Source organism: Geotrypetes seraphini, chromosome 1, assembly GCF_902459505.1.
Source record: "Geotrypetes seraphini chromosome 1, aGeoSer1.1, whole genome shotgun sequence".
Lineage (NCBI taxonomy): Eukaryota > Metazoa > Chordata > Amphibia > Gymnophiona > Dermophiidae > Geotrypetes > Geotrypetes seraphini.
The window spans coordinates 390,032,838-390,060,670 of NC_047084.1; the positions used below are offsets into that span (position 1 = coordinate 390,032,838).

General features: G+C 43.2%; 1 protein-coding gene across 1 annotated transcript in view; it reads left to right on the plus strand.

Annotated features, from left to right (window-relative positions):
- PAX5 (paired box 5) overlaps window positions 1-27,833 on the plus strand; it is a 378,332-nt gene that overhangs the window by 147,350 nt on the left and 203,149 nt on the right. Inside the window, exon 4 of the mRNA XM_033917202.1 lies at window positions 2,771-2,835. Coding sequence (XP_033773093.1) covers window positions 2,771-2,835 — 65 coding nt within the window. The remainder of the gene's footprint in view (window positions 1-2,770; window positions 2,836-27,833) is intronic.

Sequence of the window (27,833 nt, forward strand, 5' to 3'; positions counted from 1 at the left end):
GGGACCTCTTTTTCATCTATACTCATTCTCTTGGTGCTTCTTCCATGGCTTTCAATATCACCTCTATGATGATGACTCCCATATACACTGTAAGTCATCTCTATACCTGAAATCTCTGCAGGAATCCAAGACCGAGTCTTAGCCTGCTTGACTGACATTTCTGTCTGGATATCCTACTGCCACTTAAAACTGAACATGGCCAGTACTAAACTACTTATCCTTCCACCCAAATCTACCTCTCCTTCCTCCCTCCTGTCTCATCCTCCCTATCTCATCAGCTTGCAACCTTGGTGTCATCTTTGACGCCTCTCTCTCATTCTCTTTGCAAATCCAACAGACTTCCAAAACCTGCTGCTTCTTTCTCTATAATATCACCAAAATCTGATCCTTTGTTTCTGAGCACACTACCAAAACCCTTATCCATATCCTCATCAACATTTGCCTAGACTATTGCAACCTGCTTCTATCAGACATCCCATGTAACTATCTCTTTCCCCTTCAATCCATTCAGAATGCTGCTGCATGACTTATATTCTGCCAGTCACTATGTTCACAGCACCCCTCTCCTCAAGTCACTTCACTGGCTCCTCATCCACTTCTGAACATAAGAACAGCCTTACTGGGTCAGTCCAATGGTCCATCAAGCCCAGTAGCCCGTTCTCACATGGCCAATTCAGGTCACTAGTACCTAGCCAAAACCCAAAGAGTAACAACATTCCATGCTACTGATCCAGGGCAAGCAGTGCCTTCCCCCATGTCTTTCCCAATAACAGACTATGGAGTTTTCCTCTAGGAAATTGTCTAAACCCTTTTTAAAACCAGCTACGCTATCTGCTCTTACCACAACCTCTGGCAATGTGTTCTAGAATTTAACTATTCTCCGAGTGAAAAAATATTTCCTCCTATTGGTTTTAAAAGTATTTACCTGTAACTTCATCAAGTGTCCCCTAATCTTTGTAATTTTTGACAGAGTGAAAAATTGATCCACTTGTACCCGTTCTACTCCACTCAGGATTTTGTAGACTTCAATCATATCTCCCCTCAGAAGTCTCTTTTACAAGCTGAAGAGCCCTAACCATTTTAGAGTTTCCTCATACAAGAGGAGTTCCATCCCATTTATCATCTTGGTCACTCTTCTTTGAACCTTTTCTAGTGCTGCTATATCTTTCTTGAGATAAGGAGACCATAATGGAACGCAATATTCCAGGTGAGGTCACACCATGGAGCGATACATTCTTAGATTTTTTAACCATCCCTTTTTAAATAATTCCTAGCATCGTGTTTGCTTTTTTGGCCGCCGCCACACATTGGGTGGAAGGCTTCATCATATTGTTTACAATGACACCTAGATCCTTTTCTTGGGTGCTAACTCCCAAAGTGGACCCTAGCATCTGGTAACTGTGATTTACTACTAACACTATTATTAATTATTTCTATAGCGCTACCATACTTACGCAGCACTGCACAGAGTCACAAAGAAGAAGAAAACAGTCCCTGCACGAAAGAGCTTGCAATCTAAACAGACAAAACAGACAAACAGCATATCATGGATACAGTTAACGGGAATGGATAATCAGCAGGCTGGGTTGGAGGGCATAGGAGTAAGGTTAAGGATTGAAGCCTATATAAAAAAGGTGGGTTTTCAGTCTGCTTTTAAACAAGAGAAGGGAAGGGGCCTGACGCACAAACTCAGGTAATTTATTCCAGGCAAAGGGGGCAGCTAGATGAAAGGAACGAAGTCTGGAATTGGCAGTGGAGGAAAAGGGTAAAGTTAAGAGCAGCTTATTTGAGGAACGGAGTTCTCTGGGAGGTGTATAAGGAAAGAGAAGCGTGTATAACCTGTCACTAAATTGTCTGTTCTGAAGATTGGAGGGTGGCCAATGTTAATTCGATTTTTAAAAAGGGTTCCAGGGGAGATCCAGGAAATTACAGACCAGTAAGCCTGACTTCAGTGCCAGGCAAAATGGTGGAAACAATTATAAAGAATGAAATTGTGGAACACATAGACAAACATGATTTAATGAGACAGAGTCAGCCTGGGTTCAGTTGAGGGAGTTCTTGCCTCATCAATTTGCTTGATTTCTTTGAAGGTGTGAATAAATATGTGGATAAAGGTGAGCTGGTTGATGTGCATCTACATTTTCAGAAAGCTTTTGACAAAGTTCATCATGAGAGCCTCATGAGAAAATTAAAAAGTCAAGGAATAGGTGGCAAAGTTCAGTTGTGGATTAGGAACTGGTTATTGGATAGAAAACAGAATGTAGGCTTAAATTGTCATTTTTCTCAATGGAGGAGAGTAAACAGTGAAGTGCCACAGGGATCTGTACTGGGACAGGTGTTAGTTAACTTATTTATAAATGAACTGGAAATTGAAACGACTGTGGTACCCCCTAAGTAGCAGAATAGGTCTGTGGCTTTCTTCAGGAACCCTGTCTCTTATTTCCATTTTACTTCCTACACTTTTGTTTGAGGATTTCTGAAAGTGGGTCTGTCATTTCAGAGCAGAGGGGTCTTGTACTTGATTTGTGAATTTATTTTTGTGCATAATTTTCTGCCCATTTTTCTGGTTTGAGAAATTTCCTAGCATGAGGGGTAATCTCTGTGCTTTGATAGGTTTTCTTGTCCTGATAAGAGATCTTCCAATGCCTTTATGATACTGATGATTATTGCTTTTCATGATTATAATTATCAATTTGTGCGCTTCACTTATTTCATCTTTATTGGATAGTTAATACCATGTATTCATTTATTTCTTCTCATTTCTCTGTAGAATTATCCGGACAAAGGTGCAGCAGCCCCCTAACCAGCAGGTTCCAGCAACGAGTCACAGCATAGGTGAGAAAAAACTTTTCTTTTCTTACATGATAATCTAATACAATAAGGATATTCTAAAGAACTTTTAATTATTCCCATGGATGATAATTCTGCATAAAACACTTCAGTACACACGCACTAATGCTACTGCTTTGTCATTCCCCAAGGCCTCAATGCAGTAAATGAATTTTATAAATACTACTAAAAGGTTTTGAATTTTGTGATTATTATGATAAATAGCTTTCAATGTGGTACAGAAAATTGAAATCTAAATAAAAAAATCTCTACTAATGGGGGTCTATAGAATGTCAGATAATTAATGTAATAAATCAAGAAAGAGGTACTTATTCATAATATTTTCTGCATCATTAGTCTGTAAGTACTTTTGAATATCTGTGGTTTTTTATTTTATTTTTTTTTAAATACCCTATCAACCATGCTTGGCCTGCCATAATTTTATGTGCTATTACAATTTTGGGTGGAGAAGTAGTCAAACTTTCAAAATTTTTTTTCTCAAAAATCTTTGTTGTTTTTTAATTAAATCTTTGCTGGGTTTTTTTTTTAAATTCCGCCAAGCATAAATGCAGACTAAGGGACTCATAATCAAAACTTAAATATGTCTAAAATCCTGCCAAGTCAGCGCTTGGACGATCTAAAAGACAGGTTGTACACGTGCCAGTAATCAAAGCAGCTTTTTGGATATATCAAAGGACATTTTAGGCCTCTGAAGCCCACTGTGCGCCCAGAGTTGAAAGGAGTGTTAGGGCGGGACATGAGCGGGATGTGGGCCGACCTAGACTTAGTTGTCCTGCAGAGATAATTGAATGTTTGATGAGACTGCCTAGGCGAAACTTATACATTGTGAATTAGACAATGTAAAGACATGTATAAGTGCCCAAAATGTATCAAAATGTATCGAAAGTGACCAGATAACCACTGCAGAGACAAAGTAAAGACCCCTACACACTCCCCCAGTGTTCACTGACCCTGTTGCACCCCAAAAAAGTTCAGAATAAAAACGTATATACCTGCCTTTGGAACATCAGCACCTAGCATAGGAAAGCCTAGTAGAGCTGCACAGAGGTGGCTTAAGTAGACTGGGGGTGGGCTAGTGAACTATAGAGAGGAGGCCCCAGGCCCATAAGCCACTCTAACCACTACATTTATGGTGGAAAATGTGAATCCACCAACCCCCCCCAAAAAAAAACCCTGCTATACTGCTATATAGGTGCCACCTGCAGCCTTAAGGGCTATTGGGGTTGTAGACAGGTGAGTATAATAGGGTTTGGGGGGGATCATCATAACCTATAAGGGAGTTTTGGTGAGATGTTTATGTGGCACCTTTTTGTGACATTCACAACAGTGCCTTCTAAGGTGCCCCACTGTTCTGTTACCATGTCTGGGTGGCCAGACCATCACAATACTGGCCCCTTCCATGTCAAAAAAGGTCTTGTTCTGGCCATTTGGGACTTGTACAAATTTTTGGTTGTGAATGTGATCTAAAGATAGACGTAGTGGTGGTCTGAACGAACAAATGCCTGGACGTACAGATAGACAATTTTCAAAAAACGGATTAGTTTAAAAGTACATTTCGAGAATGGATATTTTACCAGTGCTGACTTTGATGACTAGTGCCCTATGTCCAAATCGGACTTAGACATATCTTTTGATTATGCCCCTCCATATCATCCACTGTTGAGGCATATACTATCACTTGCTGAGGCTGAGATAGAATGCCCATTAACATGGTTCATTAGTAATATAGTTACGGGTTTGTGCTTAGATTTTCATGGTGCCTTCTCTCTGGCAGAGGCTTACCGTTTCCTTGAAAGATTTATGTGATGGATTGTTTTGTTGGAGATCGTTGTGCTGAATTGTTTGTTTGGAGATCTATGTGATGGATTGTTTATTGTGATGTATTGTTCTTCTGGCAGTATGATAGGCAGAATTCTGCAGTGATTTATTTGATCAATAATAATAAAAATAATTAGAATTTAGATAGCACCTGTGTTCTCAGAAGACTAGCAAATTGATATTCATCAATTCAGCAAAAATGCATCAATAAACTATGTTCAGATCACTCACTTTGGTATGTTTATGGCATAAATAGGACAGCTATATGAGATATTAGGGCTCAAGCAAGAAAGAGCTTTCAAGATATTCTTTGTACATGCGTATGGACCATTCTTCTTTCTAGCCACCACTATATGAAAGGCTTATGGACTTCGGGACTCTTTGATGATTCTAGCATCTAATACAGGGGTAGAGAACTCCGGTCCTCGAGAACCGTATTCCAGTTGGGTTTTCAGGATATCCCTAATGAATATGCATGAGATCTATTTGCATGCACTGCTTTCAATGCATGTTCATTAGGGAAATCCTGAAAACCTGATTGAAATACGGCTCTTGAGGACCAGAGTTCCCTACCCCTGATCTAATAGCTCTCACAGGTGCTTTCTAACATCTTCTATGTGTCCTGGTGCCAGCCGTCTTGATTTCTCCCAGAAGGGGTGTGGATCATGCAGAGAGGTATGGGATGTTCTACTTCTTTGGCCAAACCTACATTTCACTCATGTGTTGAGAATACATTGTTTCGGTTTAAAAGTTGCTGTATCAATCTATCCTTCCAATAGGGAACAAAAGGTGAGTCCCCAAAATTGAACATGGATAGATCAATTTTTTTTTTTTTAGTTCAATAAGTTTTATTTATTTTCAAGCATAAGTAAACAACAAGTATTGTCAATTTTTAATGCTGATTCCACTCTCTATATATGGGCTATTTGTGATCCTTTTTGTAAAGTGATATTTTTTCTTGGATTCATTTCATATCCACACCTAAATTTGTTTGCATATCAGAGATGGGTAAAATGTCTCATCCTATATAATAAAAGGTTAGTGGCGCATGCGCTTTTAAAAAAGCGTGATTACAGCGGCCGTGGTGTGTGATCCGTGGCCGTGTTCCATTTTAGAACCCGGTCAATGATCACTCTAGCCACTCCCCTCCTACCGCACTCACCAACCCAAAGGAAGCTCAGCAGACCTCCCGCCCTCACCTCACCAAGTTGGACCATACCTCCTGCCCTCGCTCACCGCTGCTGTTGCTGCCGCTGCCGCTGATCCTCCTCTTCGGAGCAGCCTGCGATCGTGGCCGGCTTTGGCGGGCCTCGCAGGCCGCTTTCCGGCCTCGGTGGCACGTTCCCTCTGATGCACGGGATCGCGTTGGGGGGAGCGTGCTTCCGGGTTGGGGAGCAGCCTGTGAAGTTTGCTGGGGCCGGCCACTACGATCGCGGCCTGCTTTGAAGAGGAGCAGGCCAAGTAAGCAGGGGGATTAATTCAGGGGGCCAGAGGGAGAGGGAAAGGGGCCATAGAGAGATAGGGAGAGGAAAAGGGGGCTGCTTTGGGGGGGGAGGTGTTCTGGGGGCAGACAGCTTTGCTCGGGGAGGGGGGGGAGGAGCAGAAGGACACAGACAGCAGCCAAGGAGAGAGAGATAAAGAAACACAGACAGACAGACACTCTATTCTAGCACCCGTTAATGTAACGGGCTTAAAGACTAGTTGTACTAATAATCAGCCAGGTAGAGTGTTCTCAAATGGAGCATCTATCATCAGTGGTTGCTTCTTCATCTTTGGAGTAAGTTCTACATGGCCAGTAACTGAGGTTACTGTTCCAGGCAATAACTTTAATGGCTTGGAGAAAGCATACCAAACAGGGCCCACATTTTCTTCATGGATCTGAGTGAGGTGCTGCCCTGCTTTAACATAAGCATTGTAGAGTAGTAGATGGATAGTTAACACATTGATATAGTCAGGACCCACCATCTCTTGGCACTTTTGGGCCAATCTCCCAAACAGACTAACATTAGTACACTTCCTTGAGCGCAATCTATAGGCTTTACTGTGTTTATGTTTGCTGACGATATCCAATTACTTCACCCCCTAATTTCTACATCCCCTGAAGAAATAATCAAAATTAATTCCAAACTTGATAAAATTAGCTCCTGGCTCCAACATCATAAACTCTCATTGAACATTTCCAAAACTACAGGTGTCCTTTACCTAACCTCTACAGATGAACGTCTATGTGTACCCATTTGTATTGACTCCTCCACCATTCAAATGGATAGCAAAGTTAAACTTCTTGGAATTATCCTTGACAAAGATCTTACCTTCCATCAGCAAATCAGTACAGTGACCCAGAAATGCTTTCATAAGCTAAGGCTCATCCGCTCTATTTCCTTTCTTCTTGATCTCCCCCCCCCCTCTATCAACATCTTGGTTAATTTCTGTGTAAATTTGACCTTAGACAAGGCATAACCTAGAAAGAAACCCGTCGCTTCCAACTATTACAAACACTGCTGTTAAACTAATCTACCATACAAAAAAATATGATCATGTTACACCTCTCTTCCGTCAAAAACAGCAGGCTGGCTAATCTACTGAAGAGGGCTTTAAACTAGAAGTGATGGGGCAGGAAGATCAAAGCTCCCAGGTAAGTAAATCACTGAATACCTCTACACGGATGGGAAAAAGGGGCAATGTCTGGAAAGCAGTATATACTAATGCTTGAAGTATGGGAAAGAAGATTCTGGATCTAGAAGCTGTGATGGAAGAAGAGGAGTTGGACATAGTGGCAATCACAGAGACATGGTTCACAGAGAACCATGACTGGGATGTAGTTATACCGGGCTATAATCTATTCAGGAAAAACAGGGTAGGAAGAAAAGGAGGAGGAGTAGCGTTATATGTTCAAGATCATATTAAAGCCACACAATTGCAGGTTCTGCAGGGCAAGGAAGAGGCACTGTGGATAAATTTGGAAAGAGGGAATGGTGAATATATTTACATTGGTGTGATATACAAGCCTCCCTCACAGATGGAAGAAGTAGATAGAAATTTAATAGTAGACACTCAGAATATATCTAAAAAAGGGGAAGTCTTGCTAATAGGTGATTTTAACATGCTGGATGTTGATTGGGATATCCCTATTGCGGGATCTTCTAGAAGTAGGGAGATTCTGGATTCTCTACAAGGAGAACTGTTCCAGCAGTTGGTAATAGAACCCACATGGGATGGGGTCATACTGGACTTAGTGCTTACAAATGGGGAAAGTGTTACAGATGTTACAGTGGGTGATCATCTGCCATCCAGTGATCACTGCATGGTACGATTTAATATTAAGATGGGTATAGAAAGGGTTCATTCAAAAGTAAAGGTTCTAGACTTTTAAAAAACTAACTTTGTTCGGATGGGGTTTTACGTCAAGGAATTATTATCTGGATGGGAACGTCTGAAAGGAGTGGAAATGTGGTGGAGAAAACTGAAAGGAGCGATTGTAAGGGTGACAAACCTTTTTATGAGGCACGTAAGTAAAAGTAAGAGGAAAAGAAGGCCGTTTTGCTTATCAGAAGTAGTAGCTGAGAAAGTAAGGATTAAGAGGTTAGCTTTCAGAAACTACAAAAGATCGTAGAAAGAGGAAGACAGGCAAAAATATCTGGAAAAGTTAAGAGAGGCTGGTCATGTAGTCAGGAAAGCAAAGATGTAAATGGAAGAAAAAATAGCGGACACGATAAAGCAGGGAGATAAGACATTTTTTAGATATATTAGTGATAGGAAGAAGTGCAAAAGTGGCATTGTGAGACTCAAAGGTGAAGGGGAGGAATATGTAGAAGTTGATAAAGAAAAGGTCGAATTGCTTAACAAATATTTCTGTTCTGTGTTCACGGTTGAAGCGCCGGGAGCGGGACCGCAGAAGACAAACGTAAATAGAGATGGAGTAGTAATAGACCCTGATCAATTTTCAGAGGGTTGTGTTCATGAGGAGCTAGCTATAATAAAGGTAGACAAAGCGATGGGACCAGATGGTGTACATCTGAGGGTGCTGAAGGAACTTAGGGAAGTTCTGTTAGCTCTGCTAACTGAACTTTTCAATGAGTCTCTAGAGTCAGGAGTGGTACCGGAGGACTAGAGAAGGGCAGATGTGGTCCCTCTCCACAAAAGTAGAGGTAAGGAAGAGTAGGGAATTATAGGCCGACAAGTTTGATTTCTGTGGTAAGCAAATTAATAGAAACACTTTTAAAACGGAGAATGGTCATGTTCGCTAGATGTGATGTATTTAGATTTTAGCAAAGCCTTTGACAGTGTTCCGCACAGACGTCTAACAAATAAACAAAATGCTCTCGGGATGGGTCCCAAAGTGAGTGCCATCGGAATGGGTCCCAAAGTGATGGGCTGGGTCAAGAACTGGTTGAGTGGAAGGCGACAGAGGGTAATGATCAATAGAGATTGCTCTGAGGAAAGGGATGTTACCAGTGGTGTGCCTCAAGGTTCCAACAACATGCGCACCACGTACAAGCACGCAGGACGTCCTGCTTGTACGTGGTGAGCGTGTTGTTGGAGCGGCGCCGGCTTGACGGGGGAGTTCAGAGGTTCTGCACATGCGACTGGAGGATGGCCGGCTTGAATCGGAAGCCGGGAGGCGCTGGTGGATGGCAGAGGCATCGGCTGAAGAGGGAGGAGAGCCGCACGGGGACCCTGGGGAAAGAAAAACCACCACGCTGCAAGGGCTGCAGCACCCACAGGCAGGTACCCACCCCTGGGCCACCATAGTGAGAGCTTGTGTAGCGAGTCAACACTCGTTTTGTGAGACGAAAGTTTGCTGAGTGTTTTGCTCGTCTTGCAAAACACTCGCAAACCGGGTTACTCGCAAACTGAGGTTCCACTGTATGTTGTCGATTTATTTTCAGGGGTCTTTTTTTAAAAAAAAATTGAATGGTATTCTAAGAAATTTATTTGGCTTGGTAAAACTGCTCAAATTGCTTTAGTATGTTTACAAAAATCAATTGCGGTGGATGGGGTAAATTTTCCAAATTTCTATGGATATCATCAAGCTTTTATAATGCGTCAGTATATTACATTAGTGATTTCTATTCCACCTTTACCTTAAGGTTCAAGGTGGATTACATATGAATTGTTAAGATATTAAGAAGTACATATTGTTAAGATATTAAGAAGTACTTAGGGAATAGTTTGAACATTTTCTGGTTTGCTAATGAGTAGTTGGTATTGCAGGAGGAGTTCGGAGTATGTTTTGTTGTGTTATATTGGTTTTATGTATTTTTTGAAGAGTAGGGTTTTTGTTTCTTTTTTGAAGGTTTTGTAGTCTGTGGTTGAAGTCAGCAGATTGGTGAGTTGTCGGTCCAGTTTCGCTGCTCTGGTGGCCAGTAGGTTATCATACATTTTTCTTCGTTTGACATTTTTGGTTGGTGGGTGTGTGAATATTGTGTGGGTTCTCCTGTGTCTGGTTGAGGTGGACTGAGTTAGTATATTGTTCCAGTAGGTAGGGCTGTCTCAGTTTATAGCTTTGAATAGTAGGCAGTGGAATTTGAAGTGCACTCTGGCTTGTATTGGGAGCCAGTGTGAGTCGTGGTACGCCTCTGTGATGTGGTCGTATTTTTTCAGTGAGTAGATAAGTCTTAGGGCTGTGTTTTGTAATGTTTGAAGTTGTTTTATCGCAGTTGCTGGGCAGGGGAGATATAGTATGTTGCAATAGTCTATTAGGCCAAGGATCAGTGATTGAACCACTAGTTGGAATTGTTTTCTGTCGAAGAATGTTCGGACTTGTCTTAGGTTTCTCATAGTTGCGAATGATGTATTTAATATTTTGTTGATTTGTGGTTGCATGGTACAGCCTCTGTCTATCAGCATTTCGAGGAGTTTTAGCGTGGGTTGAATGGGGTATGAGATCGAGTTTATTACTAGGTTAGTCAAGATTGGGGCTTTGTTGTTTTCTAGAAGGATGAAGTTTGTTTTGTCAGGGTTAAGTTTTAGTTTGTGTACTTTCATCCATGTTGCTACTGTTTCAAGTGTTCTGTGTATTGTGCCTACCATAGAGGGCTGAAGTTGATCGAAGGGGAGGAGTATGGTGATATCATCTGCGTAGCTGTAGGAGGTAATGCCTAGTTTGTCTAGGTATGAGCTTAGGGAGGCAATGTATATGTTGAAGAGTGTGAGAGACAGGGGTGATCCTAGGGGAACTCCACATGGATTGGACCATGGTTCTGATTTTTCTTTGTTTGTTTTGACTCTAAGTTCTGGTTTGTAGGAATACTTTAAACCATGTTAGTACCTTTCCAGTAATTCCTATTGAGTCTAGAGTTTGTAAAAGGATGTCATTGTCTACTAGATCAAAGGCTGTGGAGAGGTCTAGTTGTATGATCAGCATTTTTTTTTGCCTGTGCTGAGGTGTTGTCTCGTGATGTCCATGAGTGTTCCTGGTAGGGTCTCAATGCTATAGTTGGTTCTGAAGCCAGACTGTGTGGGGTGGAGTAGGTTATGGCTTTCTAGGTATACGTTTAGGGTAGGGGTAGGGCACTCCGGTCCTCGAGAGCCATATTCCAGTTGGGTTTTCAGGATTTCCCCAATGAATATGCACTGAAAGCAGTGCATGCAAATAAATCTCATGCATATTCATTGGGGAAATCCTGAAAACCCGACTGGAATATGGCTCTCGAGGACCGGAGTTCCCTACCTCTGGTTTAGGGCTTTAGCTACGAGGCCTTCCATTAGCTTAATGTAAAGTGGGATTGAGGCTATGGGTCTTTAGTTGGATGGTTGGTCCGTTGCTCCTTTGGGGTCTTTTAGGATCAGAGTTATGATGATTTCGCTGAGATCTTGTGGGAACTGTCCATCTGTGAGTAGAATTTGTATCCATTGTAGGAGTAGAGTGCGGAATAGCCTACTGGAGGTTTTCAATAGGTATGGTGGGCAGTGGTTAAGGTCACAGGCTGCATGACTGTATTTGTTGTATAGTTTTTGTTGAAGTCTGACCATTGTATAGGTGAGAAGTGGGATCAGGTTCTGTCTGCTGCTACTGATTCTTTCTCTGTGGGGGGAGTTGAGATCTCTTCTAGGTGAGTAGGTGTTCCATTAAACGTGGCGCTGATATTTGCGATCTTATTTTTGAAGAATGTGGCTAATAAGGTGGCTGAGGGAGGGGGGAGTTGTTATTGGTTAGATATGGTATGGTGTCTGTGAGTTCTTTTAGTAACTGGAATAGCTTTTTTGTGTCTTGGGATCCTTCTCCTATTTGCTTTGTGTAGTATGTCTTTATTTTTTCTTTCAGCTTTTGTTTGTATTTTTGGTGTAGTGTTCTTCATGCTTTTTTTGTAGAATCTTAGCTACTTTCTCCATTTTCTTTCTAGTCGTCTGCATTGCCTTTTGAGTTGGAGTAGTTTGTTTTCGAACCATTTGTCTGATTTTCTATGGATTCTGGTTTTGGATTGTTCTGGGGCAAGCTCATCTAGGGTTGCTGTACTTAGCTGGCTCCATTGTGAGATGAAGTCTTTGGGGTTGTAGTCTTGGATTATGGTGTCTGTTTTCATCTAGAATTGGGTGGGGGTTGATGTAATTCACCCTCCTTTCTACTTGTACTGGTAATTATTTGTACTTATACACTGTGGGGCTCATAATCGAAAGAGAAAACCGGCCTAAGTCGGCACTTGGACGAACATTTCTCAAAAACGTCCAAGTGCCGATAATAAAACCGGGTTTTGGACATATTTAAAAACGACCTAGGCCTTCATAGTGCCACTGAACGACCAAAGCTAAACGGGGCGTTTCAGGAGGAGTGTCGAGGGCGGGTGTTGGGCGGGTCGTGGGCCGGCTTAAACTTAGTCGTACAGCATATATAACTGAAAGTTTTACAATAGAGCCTAGACGGAACTTGGACGTTGTGACTTATACCATGTAAAACATGGTCTAAGTCACAAAAACCCACCTAACGTCACCAGATAAGCACTGAAAACAGACCCCCATACACTACCCCAGTGATCACCAACCCCCCATAAAAATTTTAATCACAACTTTAAAATTCAGCCTCCAGACCATCATCACCTGGCCGCCTGGCATAGGAAAGCCTAGTCGTCCAGCACAGAGGTAGCTTAAGTCGTCTTGGGAGTGGGTTAGGGACTCATGGAAAGGAGGACCCATGCCCATAAGCCCCTGTAATCACTGCATTGATACTTAAACATGTGCACTGCCCTATACACCCCCAAACCCTTTTTTACTGGCATATAAGTGGCTCCTGCAGCCATAAGTGCTATTGGGGTGGTAGATAAGTGGGTCTAGGGGATTCTGGAGGTGGTCGGGGGGGGAGGGGGGCTCACCATGACCTATAAGGGAGCTGTAGTGAGGAGAAGACATGGCACCCTTTTTGTGAAGTTCACAGCAGTGCCCTGTAAGGTACCCCATTATTTAGGTGGCATGTCTGGGTGTGCAGTCCATCACTTTGCAGACTCCTCCCACGTCCAACAGGGCTTGTTCTAGGTGTTTTGGACTTGGACGAAAAGTTGGACGAAAATGTGGTATAAAGATGGACGATTTAGCGGCTTGGACGATCAGATCGCCAGGACGTATAATTAGACGATTTTTGAAATGAAAGAAAAGTTGGATGTATCTTTCGAAAATGTGTCTTAAGCTGTTTTTTTTTCTTTGGACGACTTGCGAGATGGACGTAAACGGACTTAGACGGCTCTTTCGATTATGCCCCTCCATATGTTTATTTGTATAAAGCTGTTTTATTTGCTTGTTTCTCAATTTTAAATTGTCATACGCATTGAAGTATTTGACACTGCATGTACAACAAATTTTTAATAAACTTGAAACTTATGTAATTGGTTTGCTTTTGTTTTTGGTCCAGTTGATTTTGAAGGAGTATGTATAATGGTCAGACCAGAGGGAGCAGTACCAGTATCCGTTTGATGTGTGGATTTCTGGTTGAGTAGGCTGTTGGGACATGTAGGCTGCAATGTTGAGTTGGTGTCCTTTTTCATGTATGGCTTGAGGGTTTAGTATCTTGTATGTTAAGGCCTCAAGGTTTGATAGTAAGTTTTCAACTTGTTTGTAGGATTGGTTTTTGAGGTGGAGGTTTAGGTCTTCTAGAATTAAGTTGTAGGTTGTCGTTAATGAGTATCGGTATATGAAATCTTCGAATTTTGGTTTTGCTGTGTTCCAGTTTCCTGGAGTTATGTAGCAGAGCATGCATGCTAGTGTTCCTTTGAGTGTTGTGCTTGAGAGTTGACAGGCTAATAGATCCATGTGTGGGGTGGTTGTTTTGTCTTGTATTTTTAGGTCTAAGGTGGTTTTGGCTATGATGGCAATTCCTCTTCCTCTTTTGTTCTCTCTGCAGACCACTATTATTTTGTATCCTTTAGGGCAGACTTCAATTATTCTGCGGTCTGAATCAGAAGTAAGCCAAATTTCTGTGATTTTTATTATGCATGTCCAGGAAGGGAGGGTAGGAGAGTATGGGAGGGGGGTGATATATATTTATTATATTAGTCCGCAACAAGACCCAAATAATAAAAGACCTACTCGATGACTCCGATCTGGGTTTCGTGTGCATCACAGAATCATGGATCGGAAAAGACGATACTTTCACACAAAACGAACTCTGCCCCCCTGGCTACCACGGCCTCTTCTCACCCAGAATCAACCGGAAAGGAGGAGGCCTGGCTCTGCTTTACAAATCATTCTTCAATGTTCAGCTCCTTGAAAAGGGCAGCCATACCTCTCTAGAATTCTTACTAGCTTCAGTTAAAGACGAACTCCAACCCCACCCACTAGGCATCTTGCTTCTCTACCGCCCTCCTATCCCCTGGAATAAATCCTCTGAACTTGTCCTAGAGACTATAACAAGAGTCTTCCTAAAATTCCAGAGACTACTGATCATAGGAGATATTAACCTCCACCTTGACGATAACACCAGCATGGACACAACTGAATTCAAAGACTTCCTCACCTCCCTTGGCTTCACCACTCCTCCACCCACACCTACCCATGATAAAGGACATAAACTAGACATCATCAGCTTCCTCGACCTGACTGAGCACAAAACTTCTGCCGAAGAGGCCCACTGGGACCTTGTCCCGTGGTCTGACCACCTTCTAGGCTCTTTCTGCCTCCCCATCTTCATGTCTCATCTAGGTACTCCACACCGGCCCACAAAATCTATCACCTACCGCAAAAAAATCACGAGCGAATTGTTCTGGACCCAATTTCTTAACCAACTTCCCCCTTCTCCTAAACACACAGACCCAGAGTCCAACTGGCATAATTGGGTTACCCTTTCCGGGACTACCTACCACGCTCTGGCCCCTTTATCTACAAAATCTATCTCCCACTCTCACAAAGCCCCCTGGTACCTTCCATATCACAGGGAACTAAAACAGAATTGTCGAGCCCTGGAACGGAAATGGAAAAAATCGAAATCCCCCTCAGACAAACAATCCTGGCGAGACAACATCAAGTGCTATAACACAATACTAAAAAAAGCAAGAAATAATTTCTATGGAGATAAAATCACCAGATCAAAAAATCAAAATAGTACTCTGTTCTACATCTGGCGAAACTTAACCTCAAAAAACGACTCCACCTCTCCCCTCCTTCCGCAAACGACTTAACCAAATTTTTCAATGAAAAGATTTCCATCATAAGGAGCTCTTTCCCCTCAGCAGTCTCTTACAATTCTCTTCCTCCCAATGACTCAAACCCTATCCCAGCGGATAGATCCTGGACGACATTTGAACCCATATCTGAACCCCAGATCTCTAAACTCTGCCTCAGACTGAAATCCTGCAAATGCATCTTAGATCCTTTCCCATCCCACCTTTATGAAAACATTCCTGCACAGGCCATCTCCTCCCTTACGAGACTCATTAACTCTGCTCTACTATCAGGCTTGTTCTCCACAAAAATGGGCCACATTGCCTTGTCACCTATTCTGAAAAAAGCCGATCTCGACCCCTCCCTGCCATCAAACTACCGTCCCATAGCAAATATCCCTCTACTTACCAAACTTCTAGAAACCATAGTTGCTACCCAGCTCTCCTCCTATCTCGAGAGATTCTCCATTCTTCACCCCTACCAACATGGCTTCAGACCCTGCTTTAGCACTGAATCCCTCCTAGTTTCCCTAATTTCAAAGGTACAACAACTACACTCACGTAACAAATTCGCTGTCCTACTACAATTCGATCTTTCCGCTGCTTTTGATGTCGTCCATCACAACATACTACTTTACCAACTTTCCGAGATTGGAATCGACTCCACCGTCCTAATGTGGTTCTCAAACTTCTTACGCTCCTGTTCCTACACCGTCAACACAAATGGCACCATGTCCACTCCTTGGACTCCATCTTGCGGTGTCCCTCAAGGATCACCCCTTTCCCCTATTCTCTTTAACATCTACATGTCCTCCCTGAAACTCTTTCAACTATCCCCCCTGGAAACAATCTACACTTATGCAGATGACATCCTTGTCCTCCTTGAGACTGACCAGAACCTCACCAACCTCCACGAAAACATTACAGCTTGCATAATGAGACTCCGTGCCTGGTCCCTCTCGGTACAGATGAAACTAAACGAATCTAAAGCAAAACTACTCTGGCTCGACCCAAAATTCGAACACCTGCCCACACTTTTCACACTACCCACAGGCGATACACCACAGCTCGAGTTCTCATGCAAGGTCCTTGGTATCACTATCGATTCCTCTCTCTCCCTCAATGACTACCTCAACTCCTTGGCAAAATCATGCTTTTTCAGCCTTCACATGCTGAGGAAAACTAGATCCTACTTCAGCCAACAACACTTTGTCATCCTTGTCCAATCCATCATCCTCTCCAAACTAGATTACTGCAACGCCATCTACTTAAATCTATCAAAAAAAAGTATTCTAAGACTCCAGCTAATCCAGAATACTGCAGCCAAACTGATCTTCTCAAAACGCAAGTCTGACCATGCCTCCCCCCTCCTTGCCAAACTTCATTGGCTCCCAATAATCTCCAGAATCCATTTCAAATGTTCCTTCCTGGCTTTCAAGATCATTCACGGAATCCTGCCTCCTCTTATCCCACTGTCTTTCAACTCCTCCAGTCCCGACTCCTCCAGAACTGCCCAAAGGCTTAAACTAGCCTTCCCCTCTCCACGCGGCATCCACTATTCAGGCAAACTGGGAAAATCCCTTCTCTTCAAAATCACAGGTCTTTGGAACGACCTCACCACCCTGCTGCGGAACCTGAGCTCCCTTCAGTTATTCCGCAAACAACTGAAAACCTGGCTTTTCAGCAAATTGTAGCTCTATCCTTCCCCCCTTTCTCTCCCCCCTTCTACACATAAGTTCATGTAATCCTTTTTCTTCTTCTCTATCCACTATTTTAAGTTCTTGTAAACCGTGTCGAGCTCCATTCTCATGGAGATGATGCGGTATATAAACTTAAGGTTTAGATTAGATTAGATTAGATTGTTTATATAGAGTGCTGATTATTGTATTATTTGTTTGTTTATCTGTTGCACTTACTTTTGGCTTTTGAAAAGGAATAAAGATATATTTATTTTTTAAAAACCCTACATAATGTATCTCAATCTGTATACTTTGGAGAAAAGGTTGGGAGGGGAGATATGATATAGACGTTTAAATACTACGTAATGTAAATGCGCATGAGTCGAGTCTCTTTCATTTGAAAGGAAACTCTTCAGTGAGAGGGCATAGGATGAAGTTAAGAGGTGATAAGCTCCGGAATAATCTAAGGAAATACTTTTTTTTACAGAAAAGGTGGTAGATGCATGGAACAGTCTCCCAGGAGAGGTGGTGGAGACAGAGACTGTGTCTGAATTCAAAAGGGTCTGGGATAGGCACGTGGGATCTCTCAGTTAGAGAAAGAGATAATGGTTATTGCAGATGGGCAAACTAGTTGGGCCATTTGGCCTTTATCTGCCATCATGTTTCTATAAGTCTTTTGATTCTCCTAGGACAAGCAGGATGAGTCAGCCACATATGGGTGTTGTCCCAACAGCTCCCAATTTGCGGAACAGTCTCCCAGGAGAGGTGGTGGAGACAGAGACTGTGTCTGAATTCAAAAGGGTCTGGGATAGGCACATGGGATCTCTCAGTTAGAGAAAGAGATAATGGTTATTGCAGATGGGCAAACTAGTTGGGCCATTTGGCCTTTATCTGCCATCATGTTTCTATGTTTCTTTTGATTATTTTCTAGCACCTTTCCTGTTGCTAGAATAATAAAGGCAGTGTCACTAGAACAGTTTCTCTGAGAATGAGCATTGGTTTAATGTCAGCTAGTGTTCTACCTTGCTACTTTAAGAATTCAGTGAGTTCCTACTCTTCAGTGCTATCCTCTGTCTGTTCTGAGGAACCACTAGCTTCTTTCATTGCTTGAATTTTCCAGGGTGTGGCCTCAGTGACTGGCACCAGTGTTGCCAGTTTGGCGGTTTTCCCGCCCAGTTGGACTACTTTTTAAAGCCCTTGGCGGGAAATATAAGGCTTGGGCGGGTGGCGGGTTTTTGGGCTACTTTGAGGCAAATGGGCTATTTTGGGCAGGACGGGATGGGTGACTGGCAGACCTCCGTATATGCTGATTTTTTTAAAAAAATTGGTTCAGCTGCAGCACAACGGGCCAATCACAAACAACCTTAGAACTCTGAGGTCGTTTGTGATTGGTCCATTGGGCACCTAGCTGAGCCAATGAAATTCCAGCGCCACGGCATCTGAGCCCCAAGTCGAGACCTGAGGAGGAGACAGAGGATATGAAAATAGAAAGAGGCTACCTGCCTATTTCACTTGAGACCAGAGAGCCTCTCAGGATCTGGAAATTGGAACAGACTGTTTCAGCGACTCAGCACAGCAAGAGGATTTGGAAGCCTACGTGAGCACAGTGGGCAGGAGCAGGTGATTCAAAAACGCTCAGCACTGGCAGTCAGGTAATTAAATTAAAAAGTTAGGCCAGGGGGATACTGGAGCCGGATGAAGGTGGAAACAAGGGGGAACCATGCCGGTCAACAGGGGGGAGGGGAGGGACAACTGCTCTTTCCCTAAAGGCCTTTCTTGAAGTACACAGGGGGGAAGGGAGGTTCAAATAGAGGGGAATATGCTGGACTGAAGGGGGGGGGAGGTGAATGGGAAGGAATAATGGGCCTGGAAACAGAGGAGAGGGAGAGAGATGGTGGACAATGGGATAGAGGAAGTGAAAAGAAAGGGGGAGAATTTTGACTCAGGGGGTGGTGTGGAAGGAGGGGGTATAGAGACATTGGATAGGAGGGTAGTTGGGAAGAGAAAGAGAGATATGGTGGACCCTGGGGTGGTGGGAAGGAGGGAGAGAGATGTTGGATGAAAGAGTAGTTGAGAAAAGGAAAGATGGTAGGGCTGGGGCTGGTGGGATCCATTGCTGCAGCTGATCTTTCACTCTTTGGCCCACCAGTATGCAGCATGACTGAAGTAAACATGCTTCCTGGAAGCTTTCCCTGTGCTACTGTCCCCACTTAGGAACGAAGCAAAAGGAAAGGGAAAAATTCCAGGCCGCCAAAGATAGTGTGCTTACTTCATGCTGCTGGTGGCCTGAAAAATGCAAGTACATGAGAACATAATTGCCATACTGGGATCAAGCCCAGTATCCTATTTCCAAAGGTCCCAAACACCTAGCTAGATTCCAAGTAGCAAAACAGATTCTATGCTGCTTATCCTAGGAATAAGCAGTGGATTTCCCCAAGCCATCTCAATAATAGCACAGACCCCTGAGGAACCCCACTATTTAACATACATCCCTCTTCTAATACATTATTTAGTGATGACTTTGTTTCCACTGTGGTCCAGACTCTCTGGCATACCTTTCTCTATGGGGGGAAAAAGCCTTAGATTCCTGCACGCCCCCAGAACTTATCTTGTAGGCTGTGCTAGATAGGGAAACTACTTCACAGGCTTCACAAAAGCCCCCCAGTTGCTAATGTCTATCCCACAATATTCAATAAACCTCTATTATGCTTATCCTTCAATTCTTTAAACTGCATTGAACATTCAATAACTTTGTAAGAAAATCATGACCAAAGTGATGCTGGTCTCGTGCTGCAGTAATTTTTAGGGATTTATTTAATTATTTATATACCACTTATAAACTAAGTGGCTTACATTCAGGTACTTTATCATATTTCCCTAATTGTCCCGGTGGGCTCAAACTCTATCTAGTGTACCTGGGGCAATGAGAGGATTAAATGACTTGACCAGGGTCACAAGGAGCAGCGAGGGATTTGAACCCACAACCTCAGGGTGCTGAGGCTGTAGCTCTAACCCCTGCGCCACACACTCCAATTCAGGCTCTACTTGCTCCATTCGGTATTCCCCTGAATTCTGCTGGTTCTTATTGTTTTTGTTTTCATCATTTCTTTCTTTTGATTGAATGTACTCAAAAGCACAAGACAACAGAAAGCTGTTTGATAAGTTCCTCATAATTAAGACTCCTGATGCAGGCCAGATAGGCCGAAACAGGGATGTTTTAAGTCTAGATTTGAATTAATAAAACTGTTTGGTGGAACCCAGAGGTTGCCTTCCCTGTCGGTTCTTCTGTCTTTGGTGTGAAAAGGGATTTGTCTCCTGTGCTTGCCACTGATTTTTAGTCTCAGCCAGTCACAGTCCTCCCTTTTACGGTAAGTGCTTGTTTTTATTGTGTTTTTCCTGAAAGTTTTGTATTTGAGTTTTGGTCTTTTGTACACCATTATGGAGTGTTTGGGATATGTGCAGTGTATAAATAAACATTTTGTATTTGTATGTCGCTTTTGTTTGATAAATTAGAGGCGTTTCCAGTGGCAATTGTTTAGGCTACTTTTTGGGCTACTCTGACATAAGTTGGGTTACTTTTGTGCTACTTTTTGCCATGAGTTTGGCTGGAAATGTTTTTGCCACCTGGCAACCCTGACTAGCACAGTCTCACCTGGAAATGTCCTAGGGTCTGTGTCATGAGGGCATAAATACAGGACTATTAATTTGTCCTGTGTGGAGTCCATAAGAACATAAGAAATGCCTCTGCTGGGTCAGACCCGAGGTCCATCGTGCCCAGCAGTCCGCTCACGCGGCGGCCCAACAGGTCCAGGACCTGTGCAGTAATCTTCTATCTATACCCCTCTATCCCCATTTCCAGTAGGAATTTGTCCAATCCTTTCTTGAACCCCAGTACCGTACTCTGCCTTATAACGTCCTCTGGAAGCGCATTCCAGGTGTCCACCACACGTTGGGTAAAGAAGAACTTCCTAGCATTCGTTTTGAATCTGTCCCCTTTCAACTTTTCCGAATGCCCTCTTGTTCTCTTATTTTTCGAAAGTTCGAAGAATCTGTCCCTCTCTACTCTTTCTATGCCCTATCCTACATAGAAATTTTATACTTTCCACTTTTGTGTTTTTCTCCAGTACAGTCTGAATTTCCTGAGAACTAATTTCTAAAGGAAATCCTTGTAACAGAAAGGCCCTTGCAGAATCAATTTCCTCTCCTGTATACCAGTCTTGCAAAGTTTGCTTTGCCATTTTCACAGTAATATCCCCAAATCACACAAACCAGTTTCTATTTCAGACCTTTTTCTTGTGTTTATTTTATTTTCAAATCCCTGCTACTCTGACACACTGGTACAGCAACCACTGGGCTCCAAAGTGGTGGTGACCGCCGCGGGAGCAGACTGCTGGGCGCGATGGACCACTGGTCTGACCCAGCAGCGGCAATTCTTATGTTCTTATGTAAGGTAAGCTCTTTGGGATAGGTCCCTGCTGTTCAGGTGCCATTTGTGTAGCCCCTGGTCTCCTATGGTACCCTATGGCTAGTTATGTGCACAGGAGGCAGGCCAGAAGAGCACTATCAGGTAAAAAGAGTGTAAATAGGACAAAAAGAAATTCCCCCTTTATCAGTATATTCAGGGTTCTGGGACACTGATCCTCAGAGCTATATGCATTGAGGTAGCCAGCAGCTTAGAGAAATTTTTTGCCAGCTCTGACCAAAGTATTAAACAGAGAGAGACAGGCTGTTTCTCCCTAATCCAAACTGCTCACTTCCCCTTCTCACTCCGCTTTCTGTTTTTTTCTCTACATACTTCCTCAAGCTAACCCCCCCCCCCTCCCCGCCCTCTGAATCTTTCAAAACAGCCAACAGCAACTCTCTGCTCTTGGCAGTGGGAGGAGTCTATATAATATATAGATAGTTTCCCTGTTGCTGTGACATCACAGGTAGGGTTACCATATGGCTCCAGAAAAAGGAGGTCAGATTGAGACATCTAGATTTACTTCCCTTGAAAACAATGGAAGTAAGGCGGACAGATTGGAATGGAAGTAAAACCCAGCTGTCTCAATCCATCCTCCTTTTTCTGCAGCCATATGTTAACCCTAATTATAGGCCTGTGTGTTGAATTTCTGCACTTTGAAATATTCAGTGAACACAGAAATATAAATCAATTCACCTTCAAGATTATGCTAGGGATATTGTATATGTTTTGAAGGGAAGGTTATTCTTTTGCCACAGCTACAGGTAAAATGCAATGGATACAAAGGGGGGATGCAGGCAATCCGAAAACCATAACTAGAACCAACAAATCCTCAGAGCAGGACTGCAAATCCCAACTTCTAGTCTCCAGACTTCCCCTTCTCCTTCACACTTCAGTGGTCAAGGAGAAATAATTAAACCAAAACATTAATTCTTGAAGCTGATCACTCTTCATTTGACCAGTTTCCTTGCAGACAGCACAGAGGGTTTCAATTACCAATGCTTTTCTGCTGTCTGTATCTCTGGAAAAAGAAACTTGATAAATGAGAATCAGAGTGCTTTGTTTTTGGGTGATCAGGATTAATTACTGTATTTCACATATATAACATGTGTGCTTGCAAACCAGGACATCCCCCTGTACTCTATGTATGTGAGTGTGCTATACAGCTGGTCGAATCTGGAATCTCTCCATTTTCTTTCTTCTCCTTCTCAGAATCCTTCTAGTCATACACCCTGTATATTTCCCTTTCCCTTTCTCCGCTCCCCTTTTCTCATAGTCCCTCTTTGTTTTTATATCTGATCCAGCGGCAATCTAGATAGGCAGCCTTGAGTGACATCAGGAGCCTTTCCTCTGAAGTGAACACAGGAAGCGGAGGGTGGCACTAGAGGAAAAGGCTCTGATACTAGCTTATGGTTGCATGTCTGGATTGTTGCTAGATCAGATAGAAAACCAAAGAGGAATAGGGGAGAAGAGGAGAGGAAAGGGAGATATGTAGAACACATGGAGGACTGCGGGGAAGGCCAGTTGCTGGCAAAAAAAAACATATATTATGCATATAACATGTGTGTTATAGGTTTGGGTGCATTATATGAATTAATTTTTACATAGGAGTGTAATTTGTGTGCATTATATGCTTGTTATACTCAAACACTGGCAAGTTGCCAGTTTAGCTGTGCCACAGTACCTTGAAAGACCAGTATTCTCCTTCAAACGATCTAGAAACATTGGCGAAATGGTAAAGAACAAAGTAGATTCTCATGAGGCTAATAGACGTACCCACGGAGTGTGTGGTAGATGCCAATGGTGCCCTTTTGCAATGACGGGCAGGAGTTGGACTCAACCTGATTCAGGGACTATATACTACGCTAGGGAACCCACTATGTGTGATTCTATCAGGGTAGTCTATTTGGTACAATGCCCCTGTGACAAGATTTACATTGGGCGCACCATGAAATCTATAAAAATTCGCCTCAACGAACACAAGTCCCGGGTCCGCACTGAAAGAGACACTGCACCTTTGGTTAAGCATTGGCTGCTGATGGGACATAGTTGGGCAGATATTAGATGGAGAATTATGGATACTGTGACAGTAGGGTGGGAGGGTGGCAATATGCAAAAAGCTTTAGCCATTAAAGAGCAAAGATGGATATTTAAACTAAATTCCTTAGCCCCGGCGGGCCTTAATGAAGAAATTGAATGGTTATCTATTCTTTAATGTTTTGATGTAGCTGAGCCCCGCACGACGTTGGTGATGATGTCACACGTTTCTCTCTGTGTGCGTCGGGCCAGCTGTATTTAATCACCATGATTCCAAACCGTGGCCATGTTACAATATGAAAAATACTCCCTAAAATGGTAAGCGCGGCGTGTTGGTCTGTTCTGCTATGCTATTTTCTTTAAGAACTTATCTAAGCAGTTATCTAAGTTGTTTAGTACAAATTGAGGGTTGTTGGTTTTCTAGCTTCCCTGTATAATGAAAGATGTTTATAACTACAGGCCTACGCTGGTATGATGGCTTTTATTTGAATACAGTAATGGATTTAATTATGTTCTATTTTAATAGTTTACCTCGACCCTGAAGAAATGTTTTCTTTGAAACATGCATGTCGGTAGGGGTGAAAGAAGAAATTATCACAGATAAGCTAAGTGATTTTCTTCAAACTGTAGTATTTAGAGAATAAAGCATTATAAATGAAGAGTTAAAAGCCTAAAAACAAGCATAATTTAATAAAGATTGGACTCACGAAGAGTATAGCAACCGGCAACTAAGTGCCTGGATGCAGTCCGAAGGTCCACACATTAAATAAATTTAAATTTTATATAATTATGAGAAAAAGTCAAAAAACAAAGGATTTATAAGGCATTTAGGAATATTATCTTGTTATACACATGGACAAATGATTTGTTTAAAAATATGCGAGTTGATATTGAAAGAAATTTAGCTGGCCAGAAATGGCTCCTGGCTAGTTAAATCACCTTAATCAGTTAGTACCACTGAAGTCTGGTTAGTGCCTAATGCAAGAAACGACTATATTGGGAGCAAGGGGTGGGGGGTGGGGGGGGGGAGGAGGGTGCAGAGTCAGCACTTGGCTGGTTTAGTGCCAATATCAGCAATTAACCAACTAGAGTAACTGCATAAGTAGGACTGTATTGCAGTCAGTGCTATCCTTATACGGTGCCCAATAATCTAATATTGACACTTAAGCTATGTTTTAGCCAGCTTCACAAACCCAGAAATTCAATGCCAAAGCCCAGACATGGCCTGGTATTGAATTACTGGGCATAACATTGATGGCAGTCAGCAAAACGCTGAGCCCCACCAGCTGAATATTGATCCCATGGTATATTTTTCTTTCCAACAACTGTTCCACATACTGTAGAAGTAAAGAATCCAATATTCAAAATAATTTTTAATCAGGCAGGAGAGGTTCCTAGTTAAATCACATTGAATGGGCAAGAAGGGGATATTCAGTGGCTCTTATTTGGGTAGTACCCAGGGCAGGATTAATTAGTCGAGGACACCTAGGCACACAAGTACACTGGGCCCTCTGCCCAACCCTGCCCCCATTCCCACCATGCCCTACCCCTGCCCTATTGCTGTTATAGTATCCCTTTCCTGACCTGAGGAAAGGAGTTATGGTCTCTGAATTAGTAAAAAAATGTATTAAAATTAGTTCAATAAACAGTATCATCTTATTTCCATTTTCTATTAATAAACAATTATCAACACAGCTACAATAATACCTTATCCTAAAGCAAAAATAAATAAATAAAACAAATAGAAATTTGTTATCTGGTTTCTGCTTTCCTCATCTTTTCCTTATTCTCTTCCTTCCATCTACTGTCTGCCCTCTCTCTGCCTCTTCCATATGGCATCTACTCTCTTTCTATGCCTCTTCCTGAAATTGTCAGCCTCTCCCTTCCATCTCTTTCTCCCTCCCCCCATTGGTGTGGCATCCATCTTATTCCCTTCTCTCCTCCAATGGTCTGGCATCTTTCTCCTCTCCTTCCCTCTCCCACACCCATATGGTCTGACATTTCACTCTCTCCTCTCCCTTCCCCCCACTTCCATCAGCATCTGCCCCCTTTCTTTCCCTCCAACCTAATTCCATCCAGTATCCTTCCCCCTTATATCTCTCTTCCCTTTCCTTGCACACCAATTCCATCAGCATCTGCCCCCCTTTCTCTCCCTCCACCACCCTTCCATACCACCCTTCCCACCACCCTTACATACCACCCTGCCCCTTTTCTCTCCCTCCACCACCCTTCCATACCACGCTGCCCCACCACCCTTCCTTACCATCCCTCCACCACCCTTCCATACCACCCTTCCATACCACCCTGTCCCCTTTCTCTTCCTCCACCACCCTTCCATATCATCCTTCTCACAATCCTTCATACCACCCTGCCCCCTTTCTCTCCTTCCACCACCCTTCCATGCTCCTTTCTCTCTCCCCCTCCAAACATTGCAGCTGCCGACTCTGAGCATCAACAGCAACGGGCCTCCCGCATCAACGGCAATGCAGCCGGATATGTTACAGGAAGGTCCTGCGATGACTGCGTCTGTTGGTCCATCCCCCTCCAACGTCACTTCTTCCAGAGCAAGTAAGTGACGTCGGAGGGGGATGGACCGGCATACACAGTTATCGCGGGACCTTCCTGTAAGAGCTGGCCGTGTTGCCGTCAATGGGAGGGGCCATTACCGTTGATGCCGGGAGGAGGGGGAGGTGTTGCTGTTTAAAATAAAATGGCAAGGTGAGTCGTCCTCCTTCAGCGGGCCCCCCCTCACAGTTTCGGGCCCTAGGCATGTACCTACTGGGCCTATTCATTAATCCGGCCCTGGTAGTACCAACGGATATCCCCTCTGACTGCCATGACACTGTCTGAACATAGCCTGCTTCTCTATTGTACAACTAAAGCAGTTTACCTATTATGTATTTATTTATTCATTAGGATTTATTTACTGCCTTTTGAAGGAATTCACTGAAGGCGGTGTACAGCAAGAATAAGTAAAAATATTCAAATTACAATCAAAGTGTGACATAATATACAAACAGGTATTTTCTCTATCCATAATGGGCTTATAATGTAGGCTTTTGTATCTGAGGCAATGGAGGTTCACAAGGAGCACAAGGAGCCATAGTGGGAATCAAACCCAGGCAGTAAGGAAGGTGATCCCCAATCAGCATGTTTTTTATTTGGCCAGGAGGGAGGGAGAGAAGGAAATGGAACAGCCAAAGGTATCTTTTTATTCTTTGCAGCCCAAATACTTTTAAATGCGCACAATCAGAAAAAGGATGCTGTCTTAATAGGATTTATTTTTTTGAAGAGAACTTCTTGGATAGTAACCTCTGGAAGCTTCACCATAGGGTCTTGCATCTATTCTAGCCTTGGCTGCAGAACTTACAAATAAATCCGTCCCCCTCTCCTAGGTCACCTTTCTGGACACTCCCCTCCCAGCTCTGTTTGTTTATGCAGCCTAGCTGCTGACTTATGGTTTCTTCTGTTCGTGATTTTTTTTTCCCCTCAATTTCTAATCTTTTATTTTGTTCCATGCTGCGGGTATTGCCCAAGTGCTGCAGATTCACTCTGGGAGAGTGATCCTTTGCCGGGAGATTGCAGACTTACTTAAAAATTTTCTGCTTCTGGGGGTGCCCTGTTAGCAGAACTTGCAGTAAGCCCCTCAGACGGCTTGCAAATCAGATTGGGTCTCCAGATCGGGAGCCATTTCTCCTCAGGTTCGTCCACTGAGGGGTAGAGAGCACAGGCTGCTGTGGTTCCGTAAAGGTATGCCAGGATCGGAACTGGACTGTGTATCTTCCCTAAATCCCCTGAGAGGTCCTGGTGGTCGTGATTTGAGGTGACTAGGGAAGGTGAGGTGATCAGAAGACCTGAAAATCCAGTTTTCTCAGCTCCTGAGGAACTGATCTCTTGTGCTTGAAATACATTGCAGTACATGTCTCTGAGGTGTCTGTGTGCTTCTGAGTTTGGTGATTTTCGGGGGTGCTGAAATCAGGGTTTTAGGTGGTTTCCCTGCATGCTCTAGTCCCCACCATCTGTAAAATCCTAAAATTGCTGTTTTGCTCGATTCTCTGTGTTTTTTCCAGGCCGTTTTAAGGCAAAATCGGCACCTGCGGCGACCATCTTGGATTTTCATTAAAGTTTTCAAAAGTGTATATTTTTACTTAGAAGCTTCATTTTTGCTCCAAACTTCACATGTCTCAGGACAGGAAGATATGGATTCATGCCTGAAATGCGGTGGATGGCTGGCGGATTCGCAGCCGTGTATCAAGTGCACCGTGGCCTGCGAGGCGTGTGAACAGTGCGTGGATCCTGCACTACACTTCTCTGGAGAGGCCCTACCTTCCTACAATTCCACCAGAGACGTAATTGTTGTGTCTGGGATGCCTAAATTGGGCACAGAGGGCGCTTCCGCTA